The sequence below is a fragment of the Phalacrocorax carbo genome, chromosome 22 (assembly GCF_963921805.1).
Source record: "Phalacrocorax carbo chromosome 22, bPhaCar2.1, whole genome shotgun sequence".
Taxonomy (NCBI): domain Eukaryota; kingdom Metazoa; phylum Chordata; class Aves; order Suliformes; family Phalacrocoracidae; genus Phalacrocorax; species Phalacrocorax carbo.
This window is the reverse complement of record NC_087534.1, coordinates 8,204,331-8,232,323: the sequence shown is the minus strand read 5'-3', so window position 1 is coordinate 8,232,323 and position 27,993 is coordinate 8,204,331. Positions and strand designations below refer to the sequence as shown.

General features: G+C 42.5%; 1 protein-coding gene across 5 annotated transcripts; it reads right to left on the bottom strand.

The window, feature by feature from the left end:
• Positions 1-326: 326 nt before the first annotated feature.
• On the bottom strand, positions 327-27,152 carry HNRNPR (heterogeneous nuclear ribonucleoprotein R). Of its 5 annotated transcripts, none has more exons than XM_064471420.1 (11): positions 26,998-27,151; positions 20,423-20,588; positions 18,025-18,143; positions 17,494-17,601; positions 16,684-16,797; positions 9,505-9,681; positions 6,832-6,967; positions 5,540-5,745; positions 4,786-4,935; positions 1,803-1,924; positions 327-1,614 (listed from the first exon to the last, which is right to left on the bottom strand). In XM_064471420.1, the coding sequence occupies exons 1-11, from the start codon at positions 27,070-27,072 to the stop codon at positions 1,002-1,004; spliced, it is 1,986 nt and encodes a 661-aa protein (XP_064327490.1). In that variant the 5' UTR covers positions 27,073-27,151; the 3' UTR covers positions 327-1,001. The 5 variants fall into 5 exon arrangements, with proteins under 5 accessions (XP_064327490.1, XP_064327489.1, XP_064327488.1 ...); XM_064471419.1 differs by having other exon boundaries at positions 20,423-20,591; positions 26,998-27,145; XM_064471418.1 differs by having other exon boundaries at positions 20,423-20,609; positions 26,998-27,124.
• Between the last annotated feature and the right edge of the window lie 841 nt (positions 27,153-27,993).

Sequence of the window (27,993 nt, the reverse complement as noted above, 5' to 3'; positions counted from 1 at the left end):
CCTTCTCCACATTACATTAGAAGATTATGTTCAAATTAGATCTCCGTGTATGTTTAGATACATTTCAACACTTCTTAAAAGAAAAAAAAAGTTTCAAAATTAGATGCTGGTAAGTTACTGAACAGCAGTTAAGCCAAGAGTGCCCTTGGGCTATCTGTAATTTCTCCTAGTTTTCAGTCTGATATCCACAGTGCTACATGTTGGAAAGCACAAGAAATTTGCATGAATTTGATCACTCACATAGGCAGTTATACTTTGAAAACAATGTTTTTCGCAAGAATTACCAATGAAATAATGTTTTAGGACACAATTGAATTTGAAATAGGTAATGTTTTGAATAGATTTTTGAGTTTTATTGAAATCTTACATGAACAAGAAATTGGAAATACAATCACATCAAGGAACAAATTGCCACGGCTTTGACGTTTTAAGCCAAACAAATTTTGTAGGGCAGATTTTCAAAAAGGTGTGAAGTTATAACAATTTAAAAACACAGTTAACCTACTTCTAGGAATGCAAAACATACAATCATGTTATTTTCAATACAAGAGAACTTAATTTGTTGTAATTTCTTAAAACTACTAAGACAAAGCACTAGCTTTTACTTTTATGTACAGCATACTCCTATGTTGTCTATCCCAAATCAAAAAAAAAAAAAACCAAAAATAAGGAAACTGTCCAAAACCAGAGGTTCTGCAAAATCATGATTGAACAGTGTGCCATTCCTGCTTTTAACTGCTAAAATGAAGCCTAAAATGATAAAAGCATTGAAACCCCATATGGAGTTCAGGAATTCTGCAAGCCCAGTAATGTCCAAGTGCGTTTATGAAAAAAGAAATCTAAGAGACTCGAGTATATACACAATAGAGTGATTCTTCAGCCCAATACAAACGGCAGCCAATCGCTACTGAAGGATGAAACATTAAGCCAATTTTGTTTTGAAGGATGCAGAGCTATAGCCAATTCTATGTTTCCAATATTCTCAATCCCTCCTCACTTGTCTACTTCCACTGTTGCCCATAAGTATCCTGATAAAATTCCTGGTTGTCATTATTGTAACCATAGTTACCGGCATAGTCACCACCTTGCTGGAGCGGCTGCTGAGCGATGGGTTGGGAGCCCCAGTTCTGCTGGTTGTTGGTCTGACGGCGCTTGGAATCAGGCTGGTTGTACCCATCTGCCTTTCTCTTGCCTCCTACGTTGCCCCCACGGTTGCCCCTGGCTCCACGAGCACCGCGTCCTCTCTGCTGCTGTGCAGGACCCCCTCTCCCACCCCTGGCTCCTCTTGGCGGTCCCATGGGTGCCCCCCTCTGTGAATAGCCAGCTCTACCTCTTGGTGGTGGTGCTCCCCGCCCCCTAGGTGGTGGAGGGGCACCTCTCCCACCCCTTCCTCCTCCTCCTCTTCCTCTTATAGCATAGCCATCATCATAGCCGTAATAGGGATCTTCATAGCCACCACGGTAGTCATGATAGTCATAACCATAATAATCATCATAATAATCTTCATAGCCATAGTAATCTGGGGGATAGCCATATCCACCTCTCCCTCCACGGCCTCTGCCTCTAATAGGAGGTGGCATGCGAGGTGGAGGGTAGTAATAATAGTCTTCATACCTATTAAGAAAAAGAAACGTGCAATTATTTATCTCCAAAAGTCTCCCAAAATAAAGTATACATTTCCCCTTATTAACAATACACAACATGGCAAAAAGAAAAGCCATTCAGGTTCTTCTAAACGAGCTCATATTTTACCGCAGAACTTCACTCTCCAGTATTACAGTAGTGCAGGAACAAACACTCACGCAGTACTTCTGGAGGCCTGTCTGGCAGCCTGACGTTCTTTCCTTTTCTTATCCGGTGGCTTTGCTAACACTATTTCAATTTCTTCCCCTTCTATCTCTTTCCCATTCATTTCATTCATAGCCTGTACAAAAATTAGAAGAGAAACATCTAAAAGTTTGTTTCCATTTTGAAGGAAACTAAAACTCACTGAAAGAAACCAGATGGTCGGGCTGCTCCAGGCTGAACTATGCCATGTGCTTCGCTTCTGCGCTACTTAAACCGGATGTTACATACTAGTCTGTCAAGTCCCACTTTATTCACCAGTTAACAGGGAAGCAGCATCTTACAAAAATATTCTAAGTATATATAAAGAATGCAATTAAAATATACTGAGCATTATTTTTTTAAAAAAATCAGACATGACAGCATCACTTTTTAACATTCCTGTGTCCTGTTTCAAAAAGGCACTGACACAAGTTCTCACTACTCACACGGACACAAACGCTCACTGTACCTATAAGCCAGGTAGAGCACACACACAAGAGAGCATTTTCATATTTGGGCTTCCTAGCTCACTGGACGTGCTACATGAGTGCCTCTGAGGAAATCGAGTATTTCTGAGGACGTCTACCTGGGGGGGGGATGGGGACGTCTACCTGGGGCGGGGGGGGGGGATGGGGACGTCTACCTGGGGCGGGGGGGGGGGGAATGAGGGCGTCTACCTGGGGCGGGGGGGGGGGGATGGGGACGAGGACGTCTACCTGGGGCGGGGGGGGGGGGGGGGATGGGGACGTCTACCTGGGGCGGGGGGGGGATGGGGACGTCTACCTGGGGCGGGGGGGGGGGGAATGAGGGCGTCTACCTGGGGCGGGGGGGGGGGGGGATGGGGACGTCTACCTGGGGCGGGGGGGGGGGGGAATGAGGGCGTCTACCTGGGGCGGGGGGGGGGGGGGGTGGGGACGAGGACGTCTACCTGGGGCGGGGGGGGGGGGGTGGGGACGAGGACGTCTACCTGGGGCGGGGGGGGGGTGGGGACGTCTACCTGGGGCGGGGGGGGGGGGGGGGATGGGGACGTCTACCTGGGGCGGGGGGGGTGGGGTGGGGACGTCTACCTGGGGCGGGGGGGGGGGGGTGGGGACGTCTACCTGGGGCGGGGGGGGGGGGGGGGATGGGGACGTCTACCTGGGGCGGGGGGGGTGGGGTGGGGACGTCTACCTGGGGCGGGGGGGGGGGGGTGGGGACGTCTACCTGGGGCGGGGGGGGGGGGTGGGGATGGGGATGGGGACGTCTACCTGGGGCGGGGGGGGGGGGGGGGGATGGGGGGATGGGGACGTCTACCTGGGGCGGGGGGGGGGGGGGGGGGATGGGGGGATGGGGACGTCTACCTGGGGCGGGGGGGGGGGGGGGGGGGATGGGGGGATGGGGACGTCTACCTGGGGCGGGGGGGGGGGGATGGGGACGTCTACCTGGGGCGGGGGGGGGGGGGATGGGGACGTCTACCTGGGGCGGGGGGGGGGGGGGGATGGGGACGTCTACCTGGGGCGGGGGGGGGGGGGGGGGACGGGGACGTCTACCTGGGGCGGGGGGGGGGGGGGGGGGACACATGACGACACTATCACTTTGCATTAACAAAGACTTCACACAGCTGTTTTTGAGGCATGTAGCTGTACAGACGAGATAAGGGTGATTTATTTCAAAGAAGCTATGAAAACAAGTAGATACTGGAATCAGTGAGCCCATTCCATGCATTAATATTACAATAATGCTTTCATTAAAAAACAAACAAACACCACACCCATACATAACCACATCTCACAACACTCAGACCAATTAGTGGCCATAAATCAGTCACATGGGGCAGATGTGGCAGTATTCCCGCTAGTTTTAGAGATGAGCATTAGATGCTCCTCTGTACTGCATTTGATCTATCTTTTCTCATCTGCTACAAGTCTGTAGTTGCTCAAATTTAACAGAGCATTTAGAAGTAGGGAAGGGAAGGGACTGGAGAGTGTTTAAAGACATACTACAATAAAACATGTCAGGAGGTGTTGCTGACTTACCCTTTCTGACAACACCTCTTACCCGCTCTTGGACATGATCTAAGCATATGCAACCTGACTTCAACTCCATTAAATACGAGTGACATTCATCCTAAAGCCGAACTCAAAGAGTATTCTAAACCCTACTTTGGTGGGTAGGAAAATTGCAAGCAATTAAATGGTTATAAAATTATTAATAAGGTTGAGTAAAGAGCCTTTGAACTGTGTAGCCACATACACCACACACAACATACTTGCTCAAGACTCCCAGGCTCAAAACACTTCTTCACCCCTTTCTTCCCCGCCATAAACTATGGATTTAAAAAAAACAGATGGAGTAATTTCTATAGATTTTGATCTGCTGAAATAGAGATTAATGACCTTCTCAACTGCTTTTAGATACAGCGGAAGACACCTTTGAAGCTTACAGTAATACCTCCAATGTTTAAGAAGTCATTTAGAAAAAATCTTCTAGGGATCAGAGTTAGGAGTTAAAACAGGTAATGCATTAGGGGCGTTGCTAGTGCCATTCTTCTCCCCTTCACAAAGCATTTTTTAATTACCTTCCATTTTCTATTCAATACTTTTGTCACTCCAAAACTACAGAGCCTTTAAACAGGGGTCTTTGAGAGACAACTGATACCTTCTGTCAGTGTTTCCTCAGAAAAATTGTCTAGGTTGTTTTTTTTCCTCTTCTCTAGACTCTCCTGCATTGGTCTACACCTCTTTTCCAGTCTACTTGTTAACTTGCTACAGTTTTGTCCTTTGCAAGTTTCACATCCTCCTAGCTACTGAAATCACAGGAACAAAATTATTAGTGTTAAAATTCTCACAATGGGAACCTTATTAAATGGGCTCTACAAATCATCTTATCTAGATATTTAGTGTAAAGAATTTTCTTAAAACCATTTGTACAAAATAAACTGCTCACACCAATTTAGCTGGGAAAGGATAACCAACCCACCTTCACTGCTGCACCTCTGTCCTCAAAGTGAACGAAAGCATAATCCTTCAACTTCTTTACTCTTTCCAGCTTTCCAAATTCAGAAAAGGATTTCTCAAGAATTTCTTCTGTCACCGTAGTGGCCAAGTTTCTTACAAATAAAACTTTCACCTGGTGAACAAATGAGAATGAAAGCTGTAATCTTTAAAAGGCAAACCTCAAAGGAAACTAACATAAACTAGTAAGATGTCATTCCCTCCTTCTCTGCATTAAGAAACTTTGGGTAACCGTATAAATTCTGTACGTGTTTCGGGGGGGTGAAGAGATAGCCTTGTAGTTACCTGTACGAAGTTTCTACAACTTCTCTCCTTCCACAGTTCCCTTCCATGACCAGAAGAATATCTAACTTTGATTTTCTGCTTCTGGGATGCTACAAATCCCAGTAAAATTTTAGTAATAGACCTCAAGAGCAAAGAGTTATCCCAAAACACAGGGATAAAGAGCATGTCATTCCCTACGCTGAACTTCACCTTCACCTCACTCTAGAAAATAGTTTTTTAGAATACCCACCTGGTATTCATTACTAGCAGAAGCAGATAATGTGTTACACCAGCAGTGTAATACGCAGCACTCGGACCACGCCAGTTTGCATGGCTTACTACGAAAATGCCTTCTAACTGTTTTCATGCCTCAAAGGTAGGTGGAACAAGTCTTAATCACCAGCATGAAGAAATTCCTCCCAAAGCACAAGAGCTTTTACTTAGTTTTTACTTACCTTTGCCATGACTTCTGGATCGGGTTCCTCTACTGGATCTGCCCATTCCACTGTCACAACATTTCCCCAGACTTTTACTTTCCCACTCATCAGGCGGCGGCGAGCCTGTGCTGCTGACTTGTGATCCTCATATTCCAAGAAGCAGAACCCTCGATTCTTCTTTTTATCATCAGGTTGATGATACAAGATTACATCCACCAAACCCTCTGAAAAACAGGTCTTTAGTATTCAGCTTCAAAAGGAAGAGAAAAAAAATCCAGAGTCTACTCTAAAATGTCTTGTTTTTTGTAACACACAGCCTTTGAACTGAACACCCGGAAGGGGGAGGGAGCACAAGAAAAGTAAAACGAACAGCAAATATCCATCAAATTTACACAAAAGCAGGTCACCTAGCAGGTGAAATTCTCCAGAACAAGCTTACCTCACAATTAGGCCCTGCCAAACATCAACCCAAACACATCGCACAGTGTAAGTTTTCTATATTTTGCTCTACCATTTTTACATTTTTGAAAAGCAGTCAGCGTTAATCTGTGGCATCTCCCCACCTCCAGGGGAAGCTGGAATGTCTTCCATATCTCTCCAAAAAGAGAAGAGATAACTACATGAATATTCACCTTCTGTTTTCACCATTTCCCTGAGGTACTTATAAATAGCAATCCTAAAAAAGAAGCAGTAGGTTAAAACTCTCCTACAGGAACGAGAGAAGGCGATCAAGGCTTCAGTCTCTTATTTAAAGCAGAAGCATCCTTCCAGTGATGAGCTGACTACTTCTCTTCCTATTTGCTGCACATACTGGGGAACAACACTGAAGAACTGGGACAGAAATTAAACTGTTATTGTAGAAATAAATGACATTTCCTCTAAACTGATTTAGTAGTCCCTCTTCCCCATCACTCCTCAAATACATTTGTTTGAGGCTCCCCAAAAACTTCTCAGTTGCGAAAGCAGAACCTACTGTAGATCATTACAAATACAGAGTCTTCAACAGGAAGCTAGAACAGGTAACAGAATTAGGACCTTCACTTTTTTCTAAATTCATTTGTCCTGTTTCCATCTCAAAGTGTAAACATACACCATCATTCATTTAACAATCAAACAGACACTAGTCCCTTTATACTCCACCATAAAATATATTTGATATATAAGATTTCTACCAGAAACAAACTTGGAATCCAACTTGGAAATAGTTTAAATGATAGCTGAACATGTCTGTCAAATAACTAGACCTACAAAACAGAGAGACTGAACGGTATTTTGGAATCAGTGTGAGAAATTCATTAAGAAGGTCTTACCTGTGACTTTACTGAACTCTTCCAGTATGTTTTCCTTAGTCTTGTTCTTTGGAATTGACCCAACAAATAACCTGTTGTTTGCCACAGAGATGCATACTCCAAGGTGCTTCCCAGGACGGATTTCATAGTTGTCACACTGAGAAAACAAAAAGCCATTCACATTTGCTTTATCCACAACAATATGGATAAAACGAACTCCAAAATTATAAAATTAGCTTCTGATTTTCTTCATGATCTACTATTTTTATACATGGCATATTGAATGTGCATTGCATGAGAATTACTGGAACTGCAGTATTTGGGTCAGCATTCACTTGGAAGAATAATGCTGAGCTTAGGTTTTCCACAGCAGCTTCGGAAGTTCTGCTGAATGGAAAGCTGCAAAGAAACTGATGTACAAGGAACAGCATGTAACAGATAAAAATTGCAGGGGGTGAATTAATTCACCTACTGTTTATCTCAAACTGGAAAGACCTTTCTAGAGAACTGGTGACTCCTTCCTGTGCTGGGCCTCAATGTCAGTCATTGCTGCTGTTATTAATCAGCAAATACATAGCATTATGGATACTATGAGTTCTCCCACTTTACTTTTATAGCTTTTAAACACTGAGCTTATTTCCTGTGAGATACTCAAAAGTCTAAATCAGTGAGTGACCTTGGTTCCCCAACCCCCACCACAGGGATTTTTTGACCTTGTAAATGCTGGGACTCTAAGTTTTACTGCTAAGTTTTAAAAATTCCCATTAAAAAAAAATTTAGCCCACTGCTTCATGCTTGTGTCCACAGTTGGGTTACTCTGAACACCAACACTGCCGATAGGTCTTTAAAGGAACAAGAGTTCAACCTTTAAAAAACAAAAAAAATTAATAATTCAAGACAGACAACAGCTTTGTTTTGGGTAGGTTTTTCAAACACAACCTAAGAGGATGGATTTTTCAGCCAGCTTCTGAAAATCTCATCCAATTCTTTAAAAGCAATACCTTCAAGTACCCTCTTCATAGCCAAGGAGATCTAGGGCATGTTAAGGTACCACAGGCTATAAAACAAGATCACTTTAAGGAAGACAAAAACATTTCAGTTTTGCTTCACATACAGTGATTCGTAACACAATAAAACTGTGTTCCAGTGCCATGAACTTAATCGGAATCTGTTTTCAAATTATATCTTGTCTTACAAAGCCATTTTACCCACAACCCAGCCTGTTCCCACTGGTACCTGCAAACACAAGCAGAAGGCCCACCTGATGTTCAGAAATCAAGACGTCAAAATTTCAAGTTTATTTTCTGGAAGAACCCCACTTTGCTATGAAGGTTTAATTAGCTCTGAAATTCAGCATGTGTCTGCCCCATTTTCTTCCCCCCAATAATGTGTGGAAGATGTTTCACCTGAACGCAAGCCTGGCCCCATTACCGGGTAACAGTAGGGTGGAGGAGGTAGGGAGAAGGGAATCCAGATACGGGACTTAATGCATTCACACAAATTCACTTATTTGGTGCAATATAGAGGGTACAGAGGCCAGTCTTCTGTCTGTGGCACATCACTTGCTACACCTCCTGTCAGTTCCACATCTTCCCTTTCGTCTCAATCAGTCAAAATTTAAAGCAACAGCTCTGAGCACCTTCAACTTGGTCAAAATGAGAAAAAAGTTTCAAAACAAATTTTTCCTTCCTAAGTGACAGTTACTCATATCCACCATCTACAAACACTGAACCCAGAAACAATCAATTGCCAAAAACATTTTGCGCATCTCCTTCAGGAAACATCCAAGTAGGTTCTAGAAAGGAACAACAGCCTGAGCAGGGGCATGCAAGTCCCAGTCCTGGAAGAGCCTAACATAATTGAAAACATTTGAGGGAACAAGTACTGGAACATTTAGAAGCAATGACTCCTTCTGAAGCCTTTACAATGCAAGAGAATCACTTCTCAAGCTTCTCTAGGTGTTGGTGGGTCCCCCTGCCCCCCCATCCTTGCAGCTTAACTAGATGTTTAGGTTTTCTCCCCACTTCTTCATACCAGATCAGCTGAATTCTGCTAAGGCAAATGAGACAAAGCATTTCACCCAGTTTGGTTCAAAGTACCAGCAGTATTTTACAGCCATATCCAAAACCTCAGGAGATACACATTGATCTTACTAATTCTACTTCCTCCTCTCAGGCAGACTAAAGGCCAAGTGACCCAGGGCGCCAAGCAGACTGCTACCTCTTGTTTGAGCTCTCTAGGAGAGTTAACCACCTAGATGCAGGCCAAATCAGATTGGAAGGAACTGAAGGCCACTGTGAGGATAAAGAGCACCAAGTCGGAGACTGCCTCCACAGCAGCAGGAACAAAACAAAGCATCTCCAATTAGCTTTTTCTAGTAAGAAGGGTGATAAAACTTAAATGTGATGAAGCTTAGAGAACATATTTTCCAGTTGTAATCGAGTAAGCTGTTACTATAACCACCCAAGTTCTCCAGCAGACTCCAGCAGGCTACAGACAAAGTAGAACATTATTTGTATATACAAGATTACTTGTATATACAAAAAATTCATATCAGGAGGCAATTTTTAAGAAAGTAATATTTTGAGTCTGTCAATGGCTGCTTTAATGAAATACTTCAGAGACTTCATTATCTAAGAGATTACCAACATGCTTGCTGTTTACATTATCTTGTCCAGTCTGAAAGTTACTCACCAGTTTGACTGCTTCCTGTGCTGCATCTTTACTACAAAAGGTAATGAAAGCATAACCTCTGTTTTGACCAGAAAGAGGATCCATCATGAGGCGCAGATCCCAAATTGGACCAGCTTTCTCAAAGAGTGGTACCAGCTCATCTTCATACAAGTCTCGGGGAATCTTACCAACAAAAACCTAAAAAAGAAGGGGACATTTAAACAAAGCGTTTTCAGAAATCTAAACCTACTTTTAATACTTGAACGTTCCTGGGAAAGGAAGTATATTACAGCATAAACCACCACAACAGAAACACTGTAGCCAACATTACTGTATGTCCTACTAAGTCTTCCAAACCTCCCGCTGTTAGTACTAGGTTTTACACATGGAAAACCTGGTTTTGTCATTTATATTGAAAAGGTTGTAAATTTCCACCATTGTAGATTGTTCTTACCTGCCTCTAATTTTGGCAATTAAAACCAAAGACCTTACAGGCTATGTAGTTGGGTATCCTATATTAAAGGAGGCCAAGCACTTCCTTGCTCTTGCAGTGTTTCATTTATTCTCTAGCCCAATCTTCATTAGAAAGGTACAGAGCTGGAGGGGGAAAAAAGATCTAAAAAAAATTCTTAAACTGCCCGATGCACATTTTCCACTTTTAATAAATACTGTAATCTTATTTCTAGTCTGTATTTGTTTCAGCTTCCACCAACTAAATGTTTTAATATTAGTCTGAGAAAATCTGGTGTCCTCATGTTTTTGTTCCTTACATAGAAGGATGACAAACTTTGGTAAAGTTCTGTTAAGCCATTTAATCTCTTCAGCTGAGGTCTCCCTAGAAAGCTGCCCCCCCAATTGTTTTGTCACTGCAGCTCTCCTCTGAATCCTCAAAGTCTCAGAACTGTTAATACGAGCAAAACATTCCAAGCACCCATTAGATTAACTTAAAATACTTTCTGTAGTAAAAAAAGCTAGGAGTCGTCACCCTTTTCCACCTAGGCAAGGCCTTGCCATAGTGATATCTGGTAGTGAAGGCTTAGCAGATAATTCCAAAACTAGAAACACTCAGAATGCCCATGTAAGCATCGATATGAACAAACCTGCGAGGAGAGCGTGATGACTTAGATTTAAAAAATGTGGTACATAAATATTTTCCTCCAAAGGAAAGCTAGAGCCTTTAGATGCTTCTTCATGTTATACAGATATTCTTGGGATTCAGTTGCCAGAACATTTTCTTTCACTTAGCTTAGCCTCCCTCAGTTCAGTGTGAATGTCAACTGACCACAACTTACTTGCTACTGGGGGAGGGGAAGGAACCCATTTATCAAACTAAGTGAAAATTTAATTGCAGAGCCAACAGGCTCCCCCCCCCCCGCCCAAAAAGCTTGGAAATACCCATCTGTAGGGACTCCTGTTGTCATTACGTGGAACATTTCATTCCAAAACCCATGCACAGTTTTTAAAGACAAAACAATGATACCATCACAGAAATGCACAAGACAAACTCCAAATTGCTTCTGAGACAGTGAAACTGTCAGCTGAACTCTCCACAAACTGTTTATGTCAGGCAAATGTAAAAATTCCACATTAAATTCCTTGTTTCAGATGTCACCATTTCAGCAGAAACCAAAGGTGACACACCAGAAGACTTCAGAAAAAAAAAAACCTCTAATCCAAAAATCAAACAAAAGCCTACTCTTCCAGCTATTTACCAAAGATTCACCATCCTGAAAGCTTCTGCTTCCTCCTTTCTTTCCCATCTCTTCAGCTCCCTCCCTACAAACTCCAGAACAACAATTCCACGAGACTGCTATATAGTTCTTTTCAAGTAATACACTCTAGGAGCTAGTATGAGAAACAGAATTAAGGATTTAATTTAAATACGTTCATATCTGATCTATATTCTAGAGTAACTTCCATTTATAACAGAAGAACTAGATAACTGTGGGAATAATTCACATCTAAATGAATTTGCTTCAAGCCTGTAAATGTAACACGTTAGTGACCTACAAGATCAATACTAGACAACAAACACCAGGTGAACATCTTGCAAGGGTCAGAAGAAACATCTGCCGTAACTTTTTTCAGATGTGTTAATAAGCTTGAATAAAGTTGCTGAAATAGAAAAGAATGTAAATATCAGGTGTCTTGTTTTGTCTTTTCAGTTCCACAAGAGTACAGTGCCAGTTTGGAAACTGGCATTATCAGTGAAATACAAGAGATCTTGTAAGTGATGCAACTGCATCACTTCTGGGCCTTTGCTGGGATCACTGACCATTAGACTTACTTTTTCCAGTTTTGCTTCTTAAAGGACCTGTACGAAGTACTCCATTTTACTTCCTTATTACTGTTTTAGATTATTAATTATGAAAAGTCTTAACTAGGAAAAAACTCAATTTCCATTTCCTGAACTTTACAGAGTATTACTGAGGGGTGCAAACAACTTCTGCACTCTAGATGATGTGTCCTTCAGTTATTTCAACAACTGAGCCTCTTCTGTTGTCATCACAAGCTAACAGAAGTGTACTGCAGCGTTGCGAGAGCTTCTTCAAAACCCCTCTCCTTTTAACAACCTCTTCACATGCTTTGCAGTCAATCTTTCCTAAATGCCACATTTAAGCATTAATTAATGTAGGCCACACGACTGCTTCATCTCATCCAAATCTACAATCTTCATAAAAAAAACAAAACAATATGAAAGTGGAAAAAAATTCTGGCACAGTGCAAAAGCATTTGAACCCCCAACAGTTGTTCTGGTACAAAAGCAACACTCCAGTTGTGTACTAAATGCAGCACAAGCTTTCTCTACTTCAACTCCTGCTGAGTTTATTATACCATTGGTTCTTAAGTTAAGAGTTATTACAGTATCTGATTCTTCCCGTTCAGTTTATTATGGGCAAAAGCAGTTCAAATTGCCCCAATACCTCCAATCACATAACACTCTCCGGATTGCAAGTTAGCCTCACAAGCCCTCTGATTCTTTTGCTACAACTCTGGCCACGCGCCCACAGAGAAGCGGACACAATACCCCATCGGCAGGGGTAAAAGTAATTTTGCGTTTTTGATAACGACACGCAAAGATGCTTATGATGTACTTATCCGATAAATTTCAGCTCTGAAAAGGCCACGTAGCAATTCCTCCATTTAATCCTTCTAAGCCGTTTTACAGATGTCTGACCTTGCACATCATGGGCAGATAACCCATTTACAGAATTGTCAAGTTTTTACTTCACTTCACTGAAAAACACTGAAGTAGATGTCTCGCACCACTTTAGGAGTAGGACCTACTTTATCCAGCGACCCCTCAAACAAACTGAAACTGAGTACTGTACTGACTAGTACAGACTCAAGTCAATTACTCTCCTCATGGCAGCTGCACTGTGCTAGTTTTGAAAAATGGTTTCCCCCATCCCTGTTACAGGGGGTTAAAGGGCTCGTATCTCACAGTTACCAGTGAAGGTCCTGTTCTTCAAATCATGTCTTAAATGATATTATATTCATTTACACCAAAAAAGTAAACAATGGAAATCAATACCACATCAGTCACCTCCTTAATTTTTGGTGTAATATTAGTCTGGACAGGCCATATGAATGTCAGATTCTTTTTTCACCCTGCTCTTACGAAAAAATATAAAGATATATTTTTTAATTTATTTTATACACATATACATTTTATATATACACATATTATATTCACGTGTGTGTATATTTTATACATTTTTTTATATATATGCGCACACACAGATATAGAAAATAAATCCTTCCATTTTCCTGAATTTAACAACTAAAAGCTCCTCAGGCAGCAGACTGAAGATCAGGAGTGAAAAAATACGTATTTTAACCTGTTTAGCAAACACAGCTCACCCTCATTAGGCATTAGGCACACATGCAGACACTACAGATTGCATTTACCATCCAGCATTATCCAACAGAAACACTGAATGCTTGTCTTGTTTGCATGACAGCTTCCTCATCCCTGACTAGTAGTGGACTTAGAACTAAAATTCCTTCTGTCCCTTACACACTTATGCTAACTCCTCCTTACTGTGACTGAATTTAATGACATCTATAACTTTTTCTTTCCTTATCTTGGCTGCACTTAATTTCAAGGTTACTGAAGTTGCTATGTAGAAGTTGCTATTGTCTGTTGTCCAGTGCTGTTGAACAACTAGTTCATTTTAAACCACACAACTTCATTTTGTGACAAAAAAAAAGGAATTTAAGAATACAGAAAAAATGCTTTTTTCCAGCATTGCCTGCATGGACACTTTAGTGAAATGATAAACTACCATTAGCATAAAGCAATCATACCTAAGCAGGGCTTAATAAGCTATGCAAATCATCAGTTACTATCTTTCAGTTCAAGGACCCATTCTAACTATTTCCCCCTGCCGAGAAATTTTTCTTCATGTAATATGTATATTCCCTTTAGAAACCATCCTTACTGTGACACTTCTAAGCATCTTCTTGATGGCATACACAAAAGCTTCAGCACCTTGAAGGATTGCAAAAATGACCTATAAACTGAAAGATGTTCAAAAAGTTGACCATTTTCTTAAATATATTTGGAGAAGAACCTCCAAAAGAACTCCCGTGTCAGAGACTAGTCATGACAGTGTGACTGAGACTATTCCAAGTGTTCAGAATAAACTACAGAACAACCTGCTGGGGACCAAAACCTTGCAGAACAGGTAAGCGAGGAAATACACAGCTCAAGCACTTTTGTAACTGAACTGAAGCTTGCTCATAGCTTTCTAGTGAGATGCATGGGGTTCAACCATGACCCTGCATTTCCCAGTGCGCTTCCTGACTAGAGACTTTATTATTATCGTTTTCCCCAAAGGACAAAGTCTTTAGAAACCTTCCGATGATCCTTAAGAAGAACAGCTGGTGCAACAGGAGGTAAGAAAAAACAGAGAAAAAAGATCTTGTAAGTTTTAAGCATAACAAAGGGGCACTGTACAAGCCCCTTGAGGACAGTGGTTATCAATGTTTGCAGATGCAAATGACAAAGCCAGTGCAAGGATAGAAACACCCACCCAAATAATTGCTTCCATTCTCATCCACCCATCACTCCCATAAAGGTCTCCCAAGTATCAACATCATGTGCCCTCACTATAAGCAAAATGTTTTATATTGGAGCAGCAAATCCTTAAATAAAATGAATATTCACATTTGATATCAAATCCTACTGCAATTATTTTCTCCTCCAAGCTACCCACAGCTGTAACTACTTTGACTTCATTACAGAATCACATTCCAAAAGGTCCAGCTGCTCTTAAACTCCACCCACTTGAAAAATACATTGGACAGCTTCACCCACAGAGAGGTAAACTAGTTAACATGGAATTAATCCCACTTTATGTTTTAAAAAGACAAATTAGTTGGTGTACAAATATTTCCAGTAGAAAGACCTGATACATCCTGGGTGGAAAAAAGTCTACCTAGTATGTGTCTTCTTGAAATCAGTAGCAGTGCTTGGGTATGCTTAAAAACCAGAAGTTTGCCACTGTTGACATCTCTGACACAAGCTATTTAAATAGTACTGAAGCTTTTGTAAGTTTCGAACAAAAGATTCGCTGCCACAATCAAACAGATACATATTGTGTTTTTACATATTTTTACCCACAGTATTAGAAAAGAGGCATTTACACTCCCGTATAACCAGAACTGTTGCAGACAAAAGAGAAGTGGTTCTCAAAAGCTTGAGAACAAATAAAGAAACAAACCCAAAACCAAAACACACCCACCTCATTCTGGGCAAAAAAAGAAGTGCCACAAAAATCTCCAGTCACTTGTGTTCAAACAAGCTCTGCTTAATCTACCAAATAAGATCACGTTTAAGCCGTTGATCACTATGCCTCAGAGCTCAACGGCAAGAGCTAAAGACTAAATTTAATAAAGCATACACCCGTTTCAGCAAGGTGTGCAGCCTCTCAGCCAGTCAAACCATGCAGCATGTCTGAAGCAGTCACCAGCCTTTAAATCCTACAAAATGCCAGGAGAAAATTAATTCAGTGGAGGCATGGTTTCTATAACTAGTTGGCTGCGGTTTGCTACAGCATCTAAAGCTGATTCATGGAGAAGCATTTATGTTCTTAAGGGAGTTTCTACAAGTTAGGTGTTCTACCAAGCTTCAGGAAACAAAAGTATAAACCCATACTCTTAACAGTATTAAAGCACAGCCAACTTCACAGCACTCCTGTGACTTCCTAAAGGGGGTAACCATCACTGATAGGACAAAATACTTAAGATCAGTCAAGTATTTTCAGTCACAAATAGACTGGACTAGGTTCAGTTGGGAGGGGCCTACAACTATCACCTAGTCCCACTGCCCGACCACTTCAGGGCTGGAAGTTAAAGCTTGTTATTGATGGTATTGTCCAAATGCCTCAAACACCGACAGGTTCGGGGCAGACCGCCTCTCTAGGAAGCCTGTTCTGGTATTCAACCCACCCCCCCGCAAAGAAACATTTCTTAATGTCACTGAGGCATGGGGCACTTAACGCTTTACACCATCACATAATCTCCCTGGCAACACCGCCGGGTTAGTAAACACCACCTAAGCCACCTTTCTGAATGCAGATATGCAAGAATCTACAGAAGGAAACAAGCTACATGACTCTCAGCGTGGTAGTTTCACCCTCAGTCCATGCAAGCATCAAGGATGTTTTCATATAGACTGAAACAAAAGCAAACAATTTCTTAATAATTACTACTCTCAGTTGTCCTCTTCAAAACTTTGTATGTATCTTTATACAACATCCGAGTCTTTTTCACTTTCAGCACACTGCATGAAATAAACCTTCCTACCATCACTTAAATTCCATTTATGCTGTAAACATAGTCAAATACCTTTGAGTCACGCTTTTATGTACCTATACAGCTGATACCTACACCGGTCACTTTTTAAGCAATGGACCTTAAGCTTTAGGATGGACCATGAAGTTGGACACTTTAACGATGTGTTTTACATTTTAAGAAATTTTACATAGCCTTTCCTAGTACATTCCACCTGCTTTCCCTCCCTCAACCCATTACGCTGTCTTTTGTGGAATACTGAGGAAGAAAGACTCATTAAGACACACAAACACAGAAGAATGCTTTCTTCTACAATACTTCAAACTTTTACTTTTTCAAGTATTTATTTGTTAGTTTGCACAAACATACAAAATAGCAGATTAGTCTGTATGTACTAACCTCTGTCCCAATACCAGGCTGAACACCAGAATATACAGTATCTGGAGGGGGGCCCCCATATTTCCTCTGTCCTGTAGTTACATCCAAAGTGTAACCAGTCCGCTCTAGCAAAGCCTGAAAAAAATTGTCACATTAGTTGGAGGGAGGGGGGGGAGGGGGAAATAGTGGGTTAAAGTATAAATAATAAAATATGTCCCAACATAAGGAAATGCCTAGCTGCTCCTTGCCACATTTGATAACAAAATACATATAAACAGACAGAACCTACAAAAAAACCCCAGTATTTGGGGGGTTTAAAAAACCACCACCACAATCAGCAACATTTGTTTTATACTACAAGGTCACTGGAAAGACCTCATTTCTCTTTCCATTGTATATGTAGTACCCCAAGAACTCCAGAAGACCAGGCAATTCTTCTCACTCAGTACTTAGGTTTTTGCACAACAGAAGAGCTTCTTAATACACTAATACCTTGTTGAAATGTCCATTCAGTCTCAAAGTGATTTTATGAGTGTGTAAAAGCTTTTATATAAAAAGACAATTCTTAAATAGATATCAGTGTTTCCATGAACTTGATGTTCTGTAAGGTCTATGCATTCTCGCAATTGTGTAATCAGAAAGATCTGCATTTCAAGCAAGCAGCCCCTCTTTTCAGTATCTATCATGCATACATTTATTTAAAGCCAAGTGTGAATACACATATCCAGTTAGCGTTGATGCTTTTTAAGTACATCCAAAATTACTTTAGTCTGCCTACAAGTAATAAATATATCAGGTAGCACAGAATAATCAGTGTTTTCTAAATGTTACCTTAATCTTTGCTTCATCTGGTCCCTTCGTTGATTCCTGTACTTTGCTGCCTTGTTTCTCTCTTTGCCTGTAGGTCTTCATAACTCCACATAAAAATGCACTTTTGTTCTGTAGATACAATTTACAAAACAATTCAATTGTGCACATGAAAAGCCCTGGGAATCCACCGAATCTTACACTCCGTACTGTGAGGTCACTACATCAAGCCAATGCAATAGACAAAATGTCAAAAGAATCCTTTAGGAAAATATAATGATTAATTGAACAAAGTTGTCAGACTGAAAAAATAGTCAGATTCCAGGTAGTATTTTTACCTTATTTCCTCAACAGCACACTCATTTTTATTATCTGGGAGCTTTTGCTTTGTGCTCAAATACCTACACATTTAAGACAGTTTTTAACAGGCTTGCGATTTGGGTTTGAAATGAAATGCAGCAACATCAATGAATTTCTAAGTTACAACTCTCCTGCCAACAGTGCCAGAACACTATTTATAGTTATGTGCTCACACTCCTGGAGCTCTCACCTTACCTGTACATGCGACAGGTCACTTTCTTTAAACTGCTGTAATACAGAGAGGGCTCCTTCTTCATTAAATTCCCTAAGAGCATCAATTGCTCTTTCATCAAGATCGACATAAGCTACCAACCCTAAAAGTTAAAGATAAAGAAGTTACAGATTTCTATTGAATTTCATACAAACTAAGAACTATGCAGTTTGCTTTTAAAGTCAAAAAGTTATGTTCCATACAGAATTATACATTTACTACAATTACATATTCCTACACAAGTATATGAAAGAACATGAGTACAACAATGAAGAAAGTTAAATTAAAATGTATATATACCTAAGAACTAACTGACGTGCAAGATTATACCCCATGTGTAACAGTTTTCTAACATTCAGGAATCCAATCTGCTGCATAAAAGCAGTATTACACACCAGGATTTGAAACAGTGAGTTCTGGCCCACTACTAATAATTTGGATTTTGTTTGTCTTTCGTTTTAAGCTTCACGCTTCCTTCTCTTGAATGGAGCTGTTCTAGAGCAAGCTGACATGTGAGCATTACAGGTATCCTACTGTACATGGAAAAGGAGCTGCCTAACTGACCATCAAATACTTATGAAGCTCTACCCCACAAAATATTAGGAAGTAGAATGGTTTGTTCACTCTTTCCTCCAACTTCAAAAAGCAAAAATCAGTGGACTTCCTACATGCCTAAAATATTTTTTTCCTTTTTTACTCATTTTGTTGCTCTATGCAGTTCAAGAGGCAGAATTCAAAAAGGTAATATCTCAAGCCCTGCTATGTACCCGAAAAGGCTAACATTAATTTTACAGGTACAGACTCTCCCAAGAACCATTAGACCAGTTCTGAAGCACTTTTTCTGTTTAAGGATCTTTACAAGTTATTTCTTTGCTTTTGTAATGCACTTGCATAAGCTGTGGAGCATGAGAAGTACAGACTAAGATTTGCCCTTTTTAAACTACACAGCAAAATTTATTACAGGTACCAAGAACTCCACACACTTTGCAACAGCTTGATCTCCAAAGTACACAGATTATTTAACTGCTACTTGATTTCAAAAATGCACAGTAGTGCCAAGCCCAAGGACTACATTTCAGAAGTGATCCTGCACCTTTCATATAAGGCCTCAGCAGATTAAAAATCCTGAAGTTCAACCCCAAATTTAGCTCGGGTGTTAAAAGTATTGGGCTTCACTGACAAACCCCTGCACAATGCAAACATCTTCAGTAGCATTAAGGAAGTGTGAATAAATGTTTTCTGGTTACTCATGCAGTGGAATTGTACTAGGTAGTCAGGTTCTGGGCTGAAAAGCTTTTAGATCACTTGAGAACTCTTCACAACACCGCCTAACTGCAACACGTGTTAGAGCCCCACAAGTTCCTCTGCCCAGGCATTTACACCTTCTCTCAGACCATCACGTGCACATCATCGTGACCCACAGATAGAAAGTGCATGTCTAAAGCCAATAAAAGCTGGTAAAGGCTTGATGAAAGCTCACTGTGAATGACTTCCAAAAGACATCATCCACAGGAGCCCAAGTATCATACTGAAGATTGGTAAGGTATTGGTTTTGAACTGCCTTCACTTGATCTGTGGAATTTTGACTCTCTTCAACAAAAACTGTCATCTTGCCACCAGGCGTTCAAGATCAGCGCATAGAGCATTTCTACTGCTTCTTGTAAATCTGTTCACAGAACACACTCTAAAGAGGAAAAGGAAGCCTCTGTCTATAGGACAAAATAATAAGGGGGTTACAAAAACAAAATAGAAAAACCTTTGTATATAAAGAAACCTCTCCACAAATTGCAGAGACCACTCGCTACCAGCAAAGTATTACACAGTTTGCTAGATAGCTTAGTCCTTGACTTTGTTGAAAGCAGTGAGTGTCAAACTGAACATTTCGGTGTAATAACCAACATGGATTAAACTGTCCGCTCAGAACTAGAGAGAACAAAAAATCCACAGGCAGACTCAATTCAAATGTAGTCCCAGGCAAGACAAGCTAGTTGCTTCCCTCACTAAGTCACCTATCCAGCCTTTAGTGTTTAAGAACCTCTGTGAGGAGTTGACACTAGAAAAATAAAAGCAAAACGATGATTCAGATTGAAGAAAAAAAAATGTACAGTTTAGTATGCTCAAACATACATCTTTATTTGACAACGTCTAAGTAACTAGATCTCTGTGCCCTAAAGCAGCTAAGATATCACATACAACACTATGGATGTGTCAAGTAATTAGTCAATGTCAAACCCAATTTGCCTTTAGGGAAGTCAAAGTAGCAAAACATTCAGAGCTACACAGATCAAAAACAATGAATTTTTAAACCTTAATCTATAAAAATTTGAAAATGGTATGCCCTCACTTTCATAACCAGTCAGAAACAAGAAATGCATATTATACCTGTCTGAAATATTTCATCAAGTCTCTCTGCCACCTTCTGTGGGAGGCCTGCCTCTATCAGTGTCTTGTAGTGTTCTGTGTGAGTTACACTGGAAGTATCCATTGGTTCTTCCTCTTCTTTTAACTGTACCGCATTACCATTCACCTGATTAGCCATTTTATTATGCTGCTGGAAAAAATTCAGGAGCTATATTACAATAAGCCAGAAATAACTAGTTTGTAGGACAATGCATGATTTAACTAAACTAATTTGTATACATGCTGCAAATGACCTGTATCAAAAGTTTTATTTAATACTTTTTGGATGCAGCTGGTCTAAGTTTCAAAAGAAAGTACAACCCTTAGTACTGTGGCAAATGTACATGGAAGAATTGACATAATTTTTTTAAAATGTACTTCATGTACATAACGATGTCTAAACTTTATCTGCTGATTGTCAGTAAGTTAACTGGTTACCATAGCAGCTAGAATGTACTGGGATACGATAATAACATCCTTCCGCAAAGATTCAGAAGAGCTAGTGCTAATTTCATTTCCCATTCCTCCGCTTTTAAAACAATCGTTTAAAATTTCGTGAACACACAACCCTGCAGGGTAGCTTAATATGTAAAAATGTCAACACTTGTTTGCTAATTTTCACTTTCTTGGCTTGTTGCCATGTCTTCCTTCAAATCCAACATGCCACATAGGACTGGTCAAACACTGTCTCACAAGACTGTCAAAACCCAGCAAGGATATAAAGAGAAAAATTGTACTCTAATGCACATTAGAATTTGAAGCTGTGACTGAACTGTTTCCGTGCTTTCAGTTTCAAATAGGACCTCTACAAATCACAGCTACTTTTTTTTTTTTTTTTACAATATATATTGTATTGGTTTAAAAGGAAGCCATGACTGCAGCATCTTCAGTTCTTACATTTAATTAAAAGACTTGCTTTCAGAATTAACAAACTGATTCCAAATACGTGCACTGGAAAATGCACAACTATCTTCTCAGAGAATTCCAGTGGGCTTTGCCCAATTCATTAAAAACAGTTTCAATTTCTCAATTAGCCAGCCAGCTGATATTTAGTACTCTCAAATAAAAAGGCTGACAAGAGACAATTCAACTACCCAGCAGAGAACATTAGGATGATCAGCTGTTAAGTTCAGAAATTAAACGAGCCTCAGGCTTTAAAAGATAAGGAAGAAGTTGATGATCAGCAGTGAAATGATAACCAGATAGACATATGCAGCATGGTCAGAGCAATGCAATTAAGTACTGAATACAGGTATGAAGATGATTCAAGAACAGTCTGGATTCGTTTGGTGGGTTTTTTTTAAAAATCATGGAAGCCTCAAGCTATTTACTCTGCTGCAAAACAAGTCTCCAAACATAACCATACCTCTAAGAGCCCCTTGTGTACCCATCCCTTCCAGACTAGAGTTCATGAGCTTTTTGGAAAATATACTACGAAGATTTGCAAGCTTGAGCAAGGAAAAGAATAATTTTTCTTCAGACAGAAAAGTAACAATTTTACTAAAGCTGTCTTGACTTGAAGGGCAATTTAAGAGAGATGTAGTACAGCCTCATATTGCTGCTCTGTCAGGTGCCACTTCTTTATGCAATTAGTGAGAAAAAGATAGGAAGTTTTTCATGGCTACACAGCGCATATACATACACACACGTTCTGCCACTTGATGAAGAGAAATAGCTTTCTAACCAATTTAGTTTAGTTAAAAGCAACCGTGACTGCAGCCTAAATGCAGAAGAAAAAAAAAATGCTACCTGCAGACTACAATAACACTTACCTATCCTTACAAGTATTAGCTGAATTCACAAAGCTCTAACTGAACAGGAAGTTTCTATAGGTTACAAAAGTCATGGAAACAAAAAGTCAGCTAGATGTCTGCTTGCCAGATAGCCTCTGCAAGATCTCAAATTTGAAACAGTGCAGGGTAGAGGAGGTTTAAACTGAAAATGTTGTGGGTACAGCATCACTCTAAATCCCTCTTCTCCAAACGCAGAGGATGATATACGCAGAAAAAGATACATAAAAGTTTTTTGTTTTCATCTTTTTACTGCCTTATCAAATCAGTTACTTACACATATATTGTCTTCTCTGTACAGACAAAAAAAACCCACCAAGAACTGTGAGGCTAAGCCAATACATAAATACAGAAAAGTTATTTGAAACAATTACAAGTACATTCTAAACTTCTATGGCTTACGGTGATGCCCTCATCATCGTTTGTGAGCCCAGATTAGCTTTCAAGTGTCACACACCCAAAAGCCGAGCACCACTCTCAGTGTTGCCTATCACTGAACAGAAGTTTGACAGCTATTCTGCATCCAGGTAGAAACACCTCATCTGCAGTTCAATAACTCCAACTTCTGACAAGCAAGATTTGCAGCCTACATCATGAAAAGATACCTGCCCTCACCACAAACATACACCAGTGTGTGGAGCACCATCTAACCCCTAAGTATCAGATTACTGCACAGCACCACAGGTGATCAAATGCTTTTTTAATTGGGCTTTTACACAATGTACATTAAGTCTCAGAATTTCAGTTCCCTAGCTGCACCATTGGTTTTCGCTTAAGAATTTGTATCCTCATAAAAAATTTGAGTCAAATGCAGTGCATGTTCACTAGCCAGTTGGGGTGTTCAAATTTTCATTATTTCCTGTCATATAAACTTAATTTAAAAGACTTTTACATAAATTTACTCTAGAAAAGTTTGAAGTGACATAGCGTCAAAATATTCAGGTCCCAACAGCATCCAGAAGAAATTTATTTCTCCTCACAGTTATAGTAATAGATTCCCTGCTGGCTTTGCAAGCTTGGTCTGAAATCTGAGATTAGTCTGACTTTTCTTCCTGAATGATCACCAACAACCAAAAATAACATCTCTTACAATACTGAATCTACACTCTGAGCTCATCAAAGATACGTCGGTGAAAGTCAGAGCTGAAAAAGATCTTTTAGCTCTCCCTCTAGACAACAACAGCTAGGTGTAGCCATCAAAAAAATATTTTTAACTGTATTTTATCAGTAAGGAAAACATACAGTGATTTTATTAACATTTTTGTTCTCTTCTAAAAAAAAATTTAAAGCATGTTAAGGAAAGGAGCGGTATCGACGTTTGCATGCGCAGCGTGTCCATGTGACCCAGCCTACAACAGGCCAGGCACACAGAAGAGCACCCGCACGCACGCGTTCTCCATCCAGTAACTCATGAAAAGAGGGAGCCTGGCTGAATCGAAAAGATATTGGGTGTGGATTATAAGTAAAGGATTATGTATATTAGTATGTGTGGGACATGTATTCATTTTTAAAACATGCAGAAATGGATGAATTTAGAACAGTGTACACAAAAATGCGCTTACCAAATGAGCAGCAGTAATAAATACACATTGGGGGCAACTTTACATAGGCCAGGAGAATTTCCACTGGTGCCCGAGAGGTTAGCTAGCTTCGCCGCCTCAGAACTGCGGGTACAGGGAAGGGGAGGGTTGTCTCGTTTCAAACTTCACACTGTTGCTGCCAACAATGTTTTTCTGAAGACCATGAATACTTCATGATATCAATCATGTTTTCAGCCATCCGCTATCTTTCACCTAGAATTCCTGCACCTCAAGAGAGTTACCTGCAAAGAGACTAGTCCCTTTCTTAAGCTCTAATCAATGACAAATAGGAGGTTAAAACCTTCTTTTTCATGTTTAATAGCTCAATTTTTCTTCCCTAGGAAAATTTCTCACACACACCTGAGCCTGATCGCATATGGCGTCTTGAAAACAGAACTTGATCTCAGCCTTAATCCGACGATCACTGGTTAAACAGCCACTATGTTACTATTCCCTGTATTTTATACCATGCCTCTTGCAGAGGTTGCCACCCACAGACTATCTAAGTATAACTCCATCCAATTAATTATAAATTCACAGTCTAGTTAACTCAAAACATGCTTAGTAACAGCTTAAACGAGCAGGAATGACAATTTCTGGCAAAGGGACAATATCTCAAACTACCATAACCAACTTCACAGCCATTATACATCAATACTGTTTTCAGCTTTCTGCTATGTAACTTTGATTTCATGGAGGAGCTGAACTTGCTTAGCTCGGGTGCACAAGAAGCATAATTCATACATAAAAACTCCGCACCAAAGTCATTCACCTTGCTTATTCTTTCTATCCAATGCTACCTGTATCAAGCATTTAAGTTATACTACATTAAAAACAGCACTGAGGGGAAGTTTGGGTTGGTGGTGTTTTTTTTGTTTGATTTTGGTTTGGCTTTTAAATGAGCCACAAGAAAACAAGGGTGGTCCCTATGGTTATGCCTTACACTTCAAGAAAGTTCTTGTCAAAACAGGGAGATAAGAAACACGTGAGTGCGGGGAAGATAACTCGCATGAAGAGACTGAACTGGGGGTTTGGTAAAGCCTCACAAACGTTACTGGCACATCCCTTTATTTTTTACATGAAGGCATTCTAGACACTTCTTTTGTACTGTAGCTTATACAGTCACAGAGAGGACATTTTAATACCTTAATTATGATTATACTAGGTGTTCATTAGCATGAGTTACAAGAAAACTTGTTTCAAAGTTATCACACCCTGCAGACCTTTCCCCATTAGTGAGGTTTCCACACCAGCACCTCAGTGGCAGACTGTCTTTGTGACAAGACGTAGCGAGCACCCTCAACCCTTCATAAAATCATTAAGGTTGGAAAAGACCTCTAGGATCATCAACTCCAACCATCAATGCAACACTACTATGTCTCCTAAACCATGCCCTGAAGTGCCACATTTGCACATCTTTTAAATACCTCCAGGGATGGGGACTCCACCACCCCTCTGGGTAGCCTGTTCAGCACAGAGTTCTCAGCCTTTCCCACTCCACAACCAATGGAATGAAAAAACCTGAGAACCTCCATCATGATGCCAAGCAAGAGACCAGCACAGCCTGCCCAGAAACCATCCTTCAGTATCTACACAAGCACCATCGGGAGATGGCTCTACCACAACAGGTTGGCAAGGTGCACAGCACTCCCGCTAACACACAGCACTGACTGGCTACCGCATTTTGCTAGCCCGAGCTATAAAGTCTGGACAAGCTTGTTTCTAACTGGAGCCGGCCATTCCTGGCTCCTCTGGCTGTCTGGGTTTTGCAGCACGACACTCATGGCACTCCAGGTCACAGTTACGCTGCAGCACAAGTGAGCTTCGTCCTGATGAACTTATCCTCAAACAATTTTTCAGATCTTTGCCTAAGCAAGCAGGGAGTATTGCTTTTTTTGACAAAACTAGTAACTTGAGTGTTAGCAGGAGGCTCAAATATTATTCCAACAGTGTTCACATATAGACAAAAAACCTGAGAGGTAAGGATGTTAACTACTCACGGGAAATGCAGTCTCGAGAATACAAAATTATCAAGCAGACTCTGATAGCTTGCAAACACCACAGTTTGCACAGTTAAAAAATTACACTGTGAGATGCGGAACTCTGGCTATATTACTTTTACAAGGCATGTAAAAAATTCAGTGTTATATAAAGTATAATATCAGAGGAAAAAAAAAAAAAAGAAAAAAGCCCAGCTTCATGAGCATTAAGATCCTTTGCAGCACAAGCCCATCGCTGCTAGCAGGATCCGTCTGTACACTACACGGGGGGAATCCCAACAACTGTTTTGAAGGCAGCAGTCCAGCGTAGCTTATTCACATAATTAACCACATTAAAAAAAAAAATTTACAGGTAACAAGGCTGCTAAGACCCTGTAACCAGAGTCTCATTTTAAAAATAGCAGTAATAGTGATGTATTTAAGTAAAACTTTTGACGATTTAGCAAAGGCCTGCGGTAAGAGATCGATTAAGAACCATGTCTTAACAGGACTCCGGAGCGTTTCTCCCCGGCTTATTTGACAAGCGTTACTCTCTCAACAGAAGGATTAAGCGCGAACTCGAGCGCTGCGGCTGGTGAGGTGCAGCTCTCTCTACCGCCGCTGTATCGCGATATACGCTAGGCAAGACCGTCGGGAGCGCTGCAACAGCGATGCGATCCCTGCCAAAGCCTCCTTCGCTCGCTCCCCAGGGCTCTCCGCGGCGCGGGCCTGGCGGCAGCCGCTGCCCACCGGGGCGCCCGAGCGGCTGCGGCATCGCAGCCTCGCCGTGCCGGGAGGCGACCAGGCAGGGCCCCGACCCCGGCGCAGCGAGAAGAACGCGTCCGGGCCGCCCCGCCGCATGCAAACCGAGCCCCGGCAGAGCGGGGGCAGCCTCCGCCCGCGGCCGCGCCGCCCTCCCCGCCCGCGCCGGCCGCCCCCCCTCGCCAGGCCGCAGGGCCCGCCCCCGAGCCGTGCCCCGGCGCCAGCTCCCGCGCCCGCCCGTCCCGCCGCGGCCGGTGCCCAGAGGCGCCCCCGCCCCACTCTCCTACGCGGCGCGAGCGCTCCGGGCCCGCCTCCGCCAGCCCCGGGCCTACCCGCAGCCCGCGGCCGCTCGCCCCGCCGCAGGGCCTACGCGGGAGCCCCTCACCCCAGCCCGCGGCACTCCCCCCTCCGCGCAAGGCGGCCCCCCGCACCCCCCGGGGACTCACCGGAGCGGGGCCTGCGCGGCGCAGCTCGGGCCCAAGCAGCGACGGCAAATGGCGCGCGCTCCTCCTTCTCCTCATGGACGGCGGCGCGACCCCGGCAACACGCGGGGTTTCCCGGAACTGTTTCCAGGGACCACTGCTTCACCCACTCAGGAACGCACGCTCCAGACAAGCGGCCGGCGGCACCTATAAGACCTGGGAGGCGGGACGCACCGTTCCTCCCGGAGACCAATGAGAGGGAGGTGCTGTGACCAATCGCGCAGCGCCTTCAACCCGGCGCGCCGGTAGGGCCGGCGCTGGGGGGATTTAAAGGGGCAGCGCCGCCCGTGGCCTCCGAACAAAGAGAGCGCGAGGAGTACGCGGGGCCAGCCCTGCTGTGCCCCACCCCTCCTGTGCGGCCGGGCGGAGCCTCCGCCCGAGGGGAGGGGGCCCAGGGCTGACCGCGGCGCGAGGGCGGGCGGAGCGGCCGGTGTACGGGTCCGACGCGGCGCCGCCCTTCCCGGGCGCTGCCCCCGCGCTGCCGGGAGGGGCCGCCGGGGTTCTGCGGGCTGCGCTGGGGCTGTGCCCTGCGGCGGGCCCGCGCTGCGGGGCTGGTCGTGGCTGGGCTCCCGCGAAGAGGGGGAGCCGCGGGTCGCGTCCCGGGCAGGCCGTGGGCCGGAGGGACGCCGCCGCCCGGGCCTGCCCTCCCGTAGTTCAGCTGTGACCAAACGTCACCTGCCTACCTCATTTGCTTCATTGGGCCCTTGGCGAGCGCAGGCTGGATGCACTAAGCACATCAGTCTGGGGGAAATCGGCTTGTTGGCGCCGGTGGTGCGGCGCTGCCTTCATCTACTTACCCTGCCCTTGCGTAACGTGGAAGTAATCGTGCCCTCGGTTGGGCCAAGCTGAGTCCCGGAGCACCGGGTCAAAGCGAGTCCAGAGAACACGGCTCTGTGTGTATGTACGTGTACGGTCGTACGAACTGTCCCTCTGGAGTCTGGTAAAGAAAGAAAAGCAGTA

Bases quoted from the DNA above. Each gene is read 5' to 3' on its own strand.
- HNRNPR (XM_064471418.1), bottom strand. From the start codon at position 27,072: ATGAGGAGAAGGAGGAGCGCGCGCCATTTGCCGTCGCTGCTTGGGCCC. The intron at 6,968-9,504 runs GTGAGTAACTTT...TTGTTTTCTCAG, and splicing joins CACAGGAAGCAGTCAAACTG to TGTGACAACTATGAAATCCG. The intron at 5,746-6,831 runs GTAAGACCTTCT...CCTGTTTTTCAG, and splicing joins AGAGTTCAGTAAAGTCACAG to AGGGTTTGGTGGATGTAATC.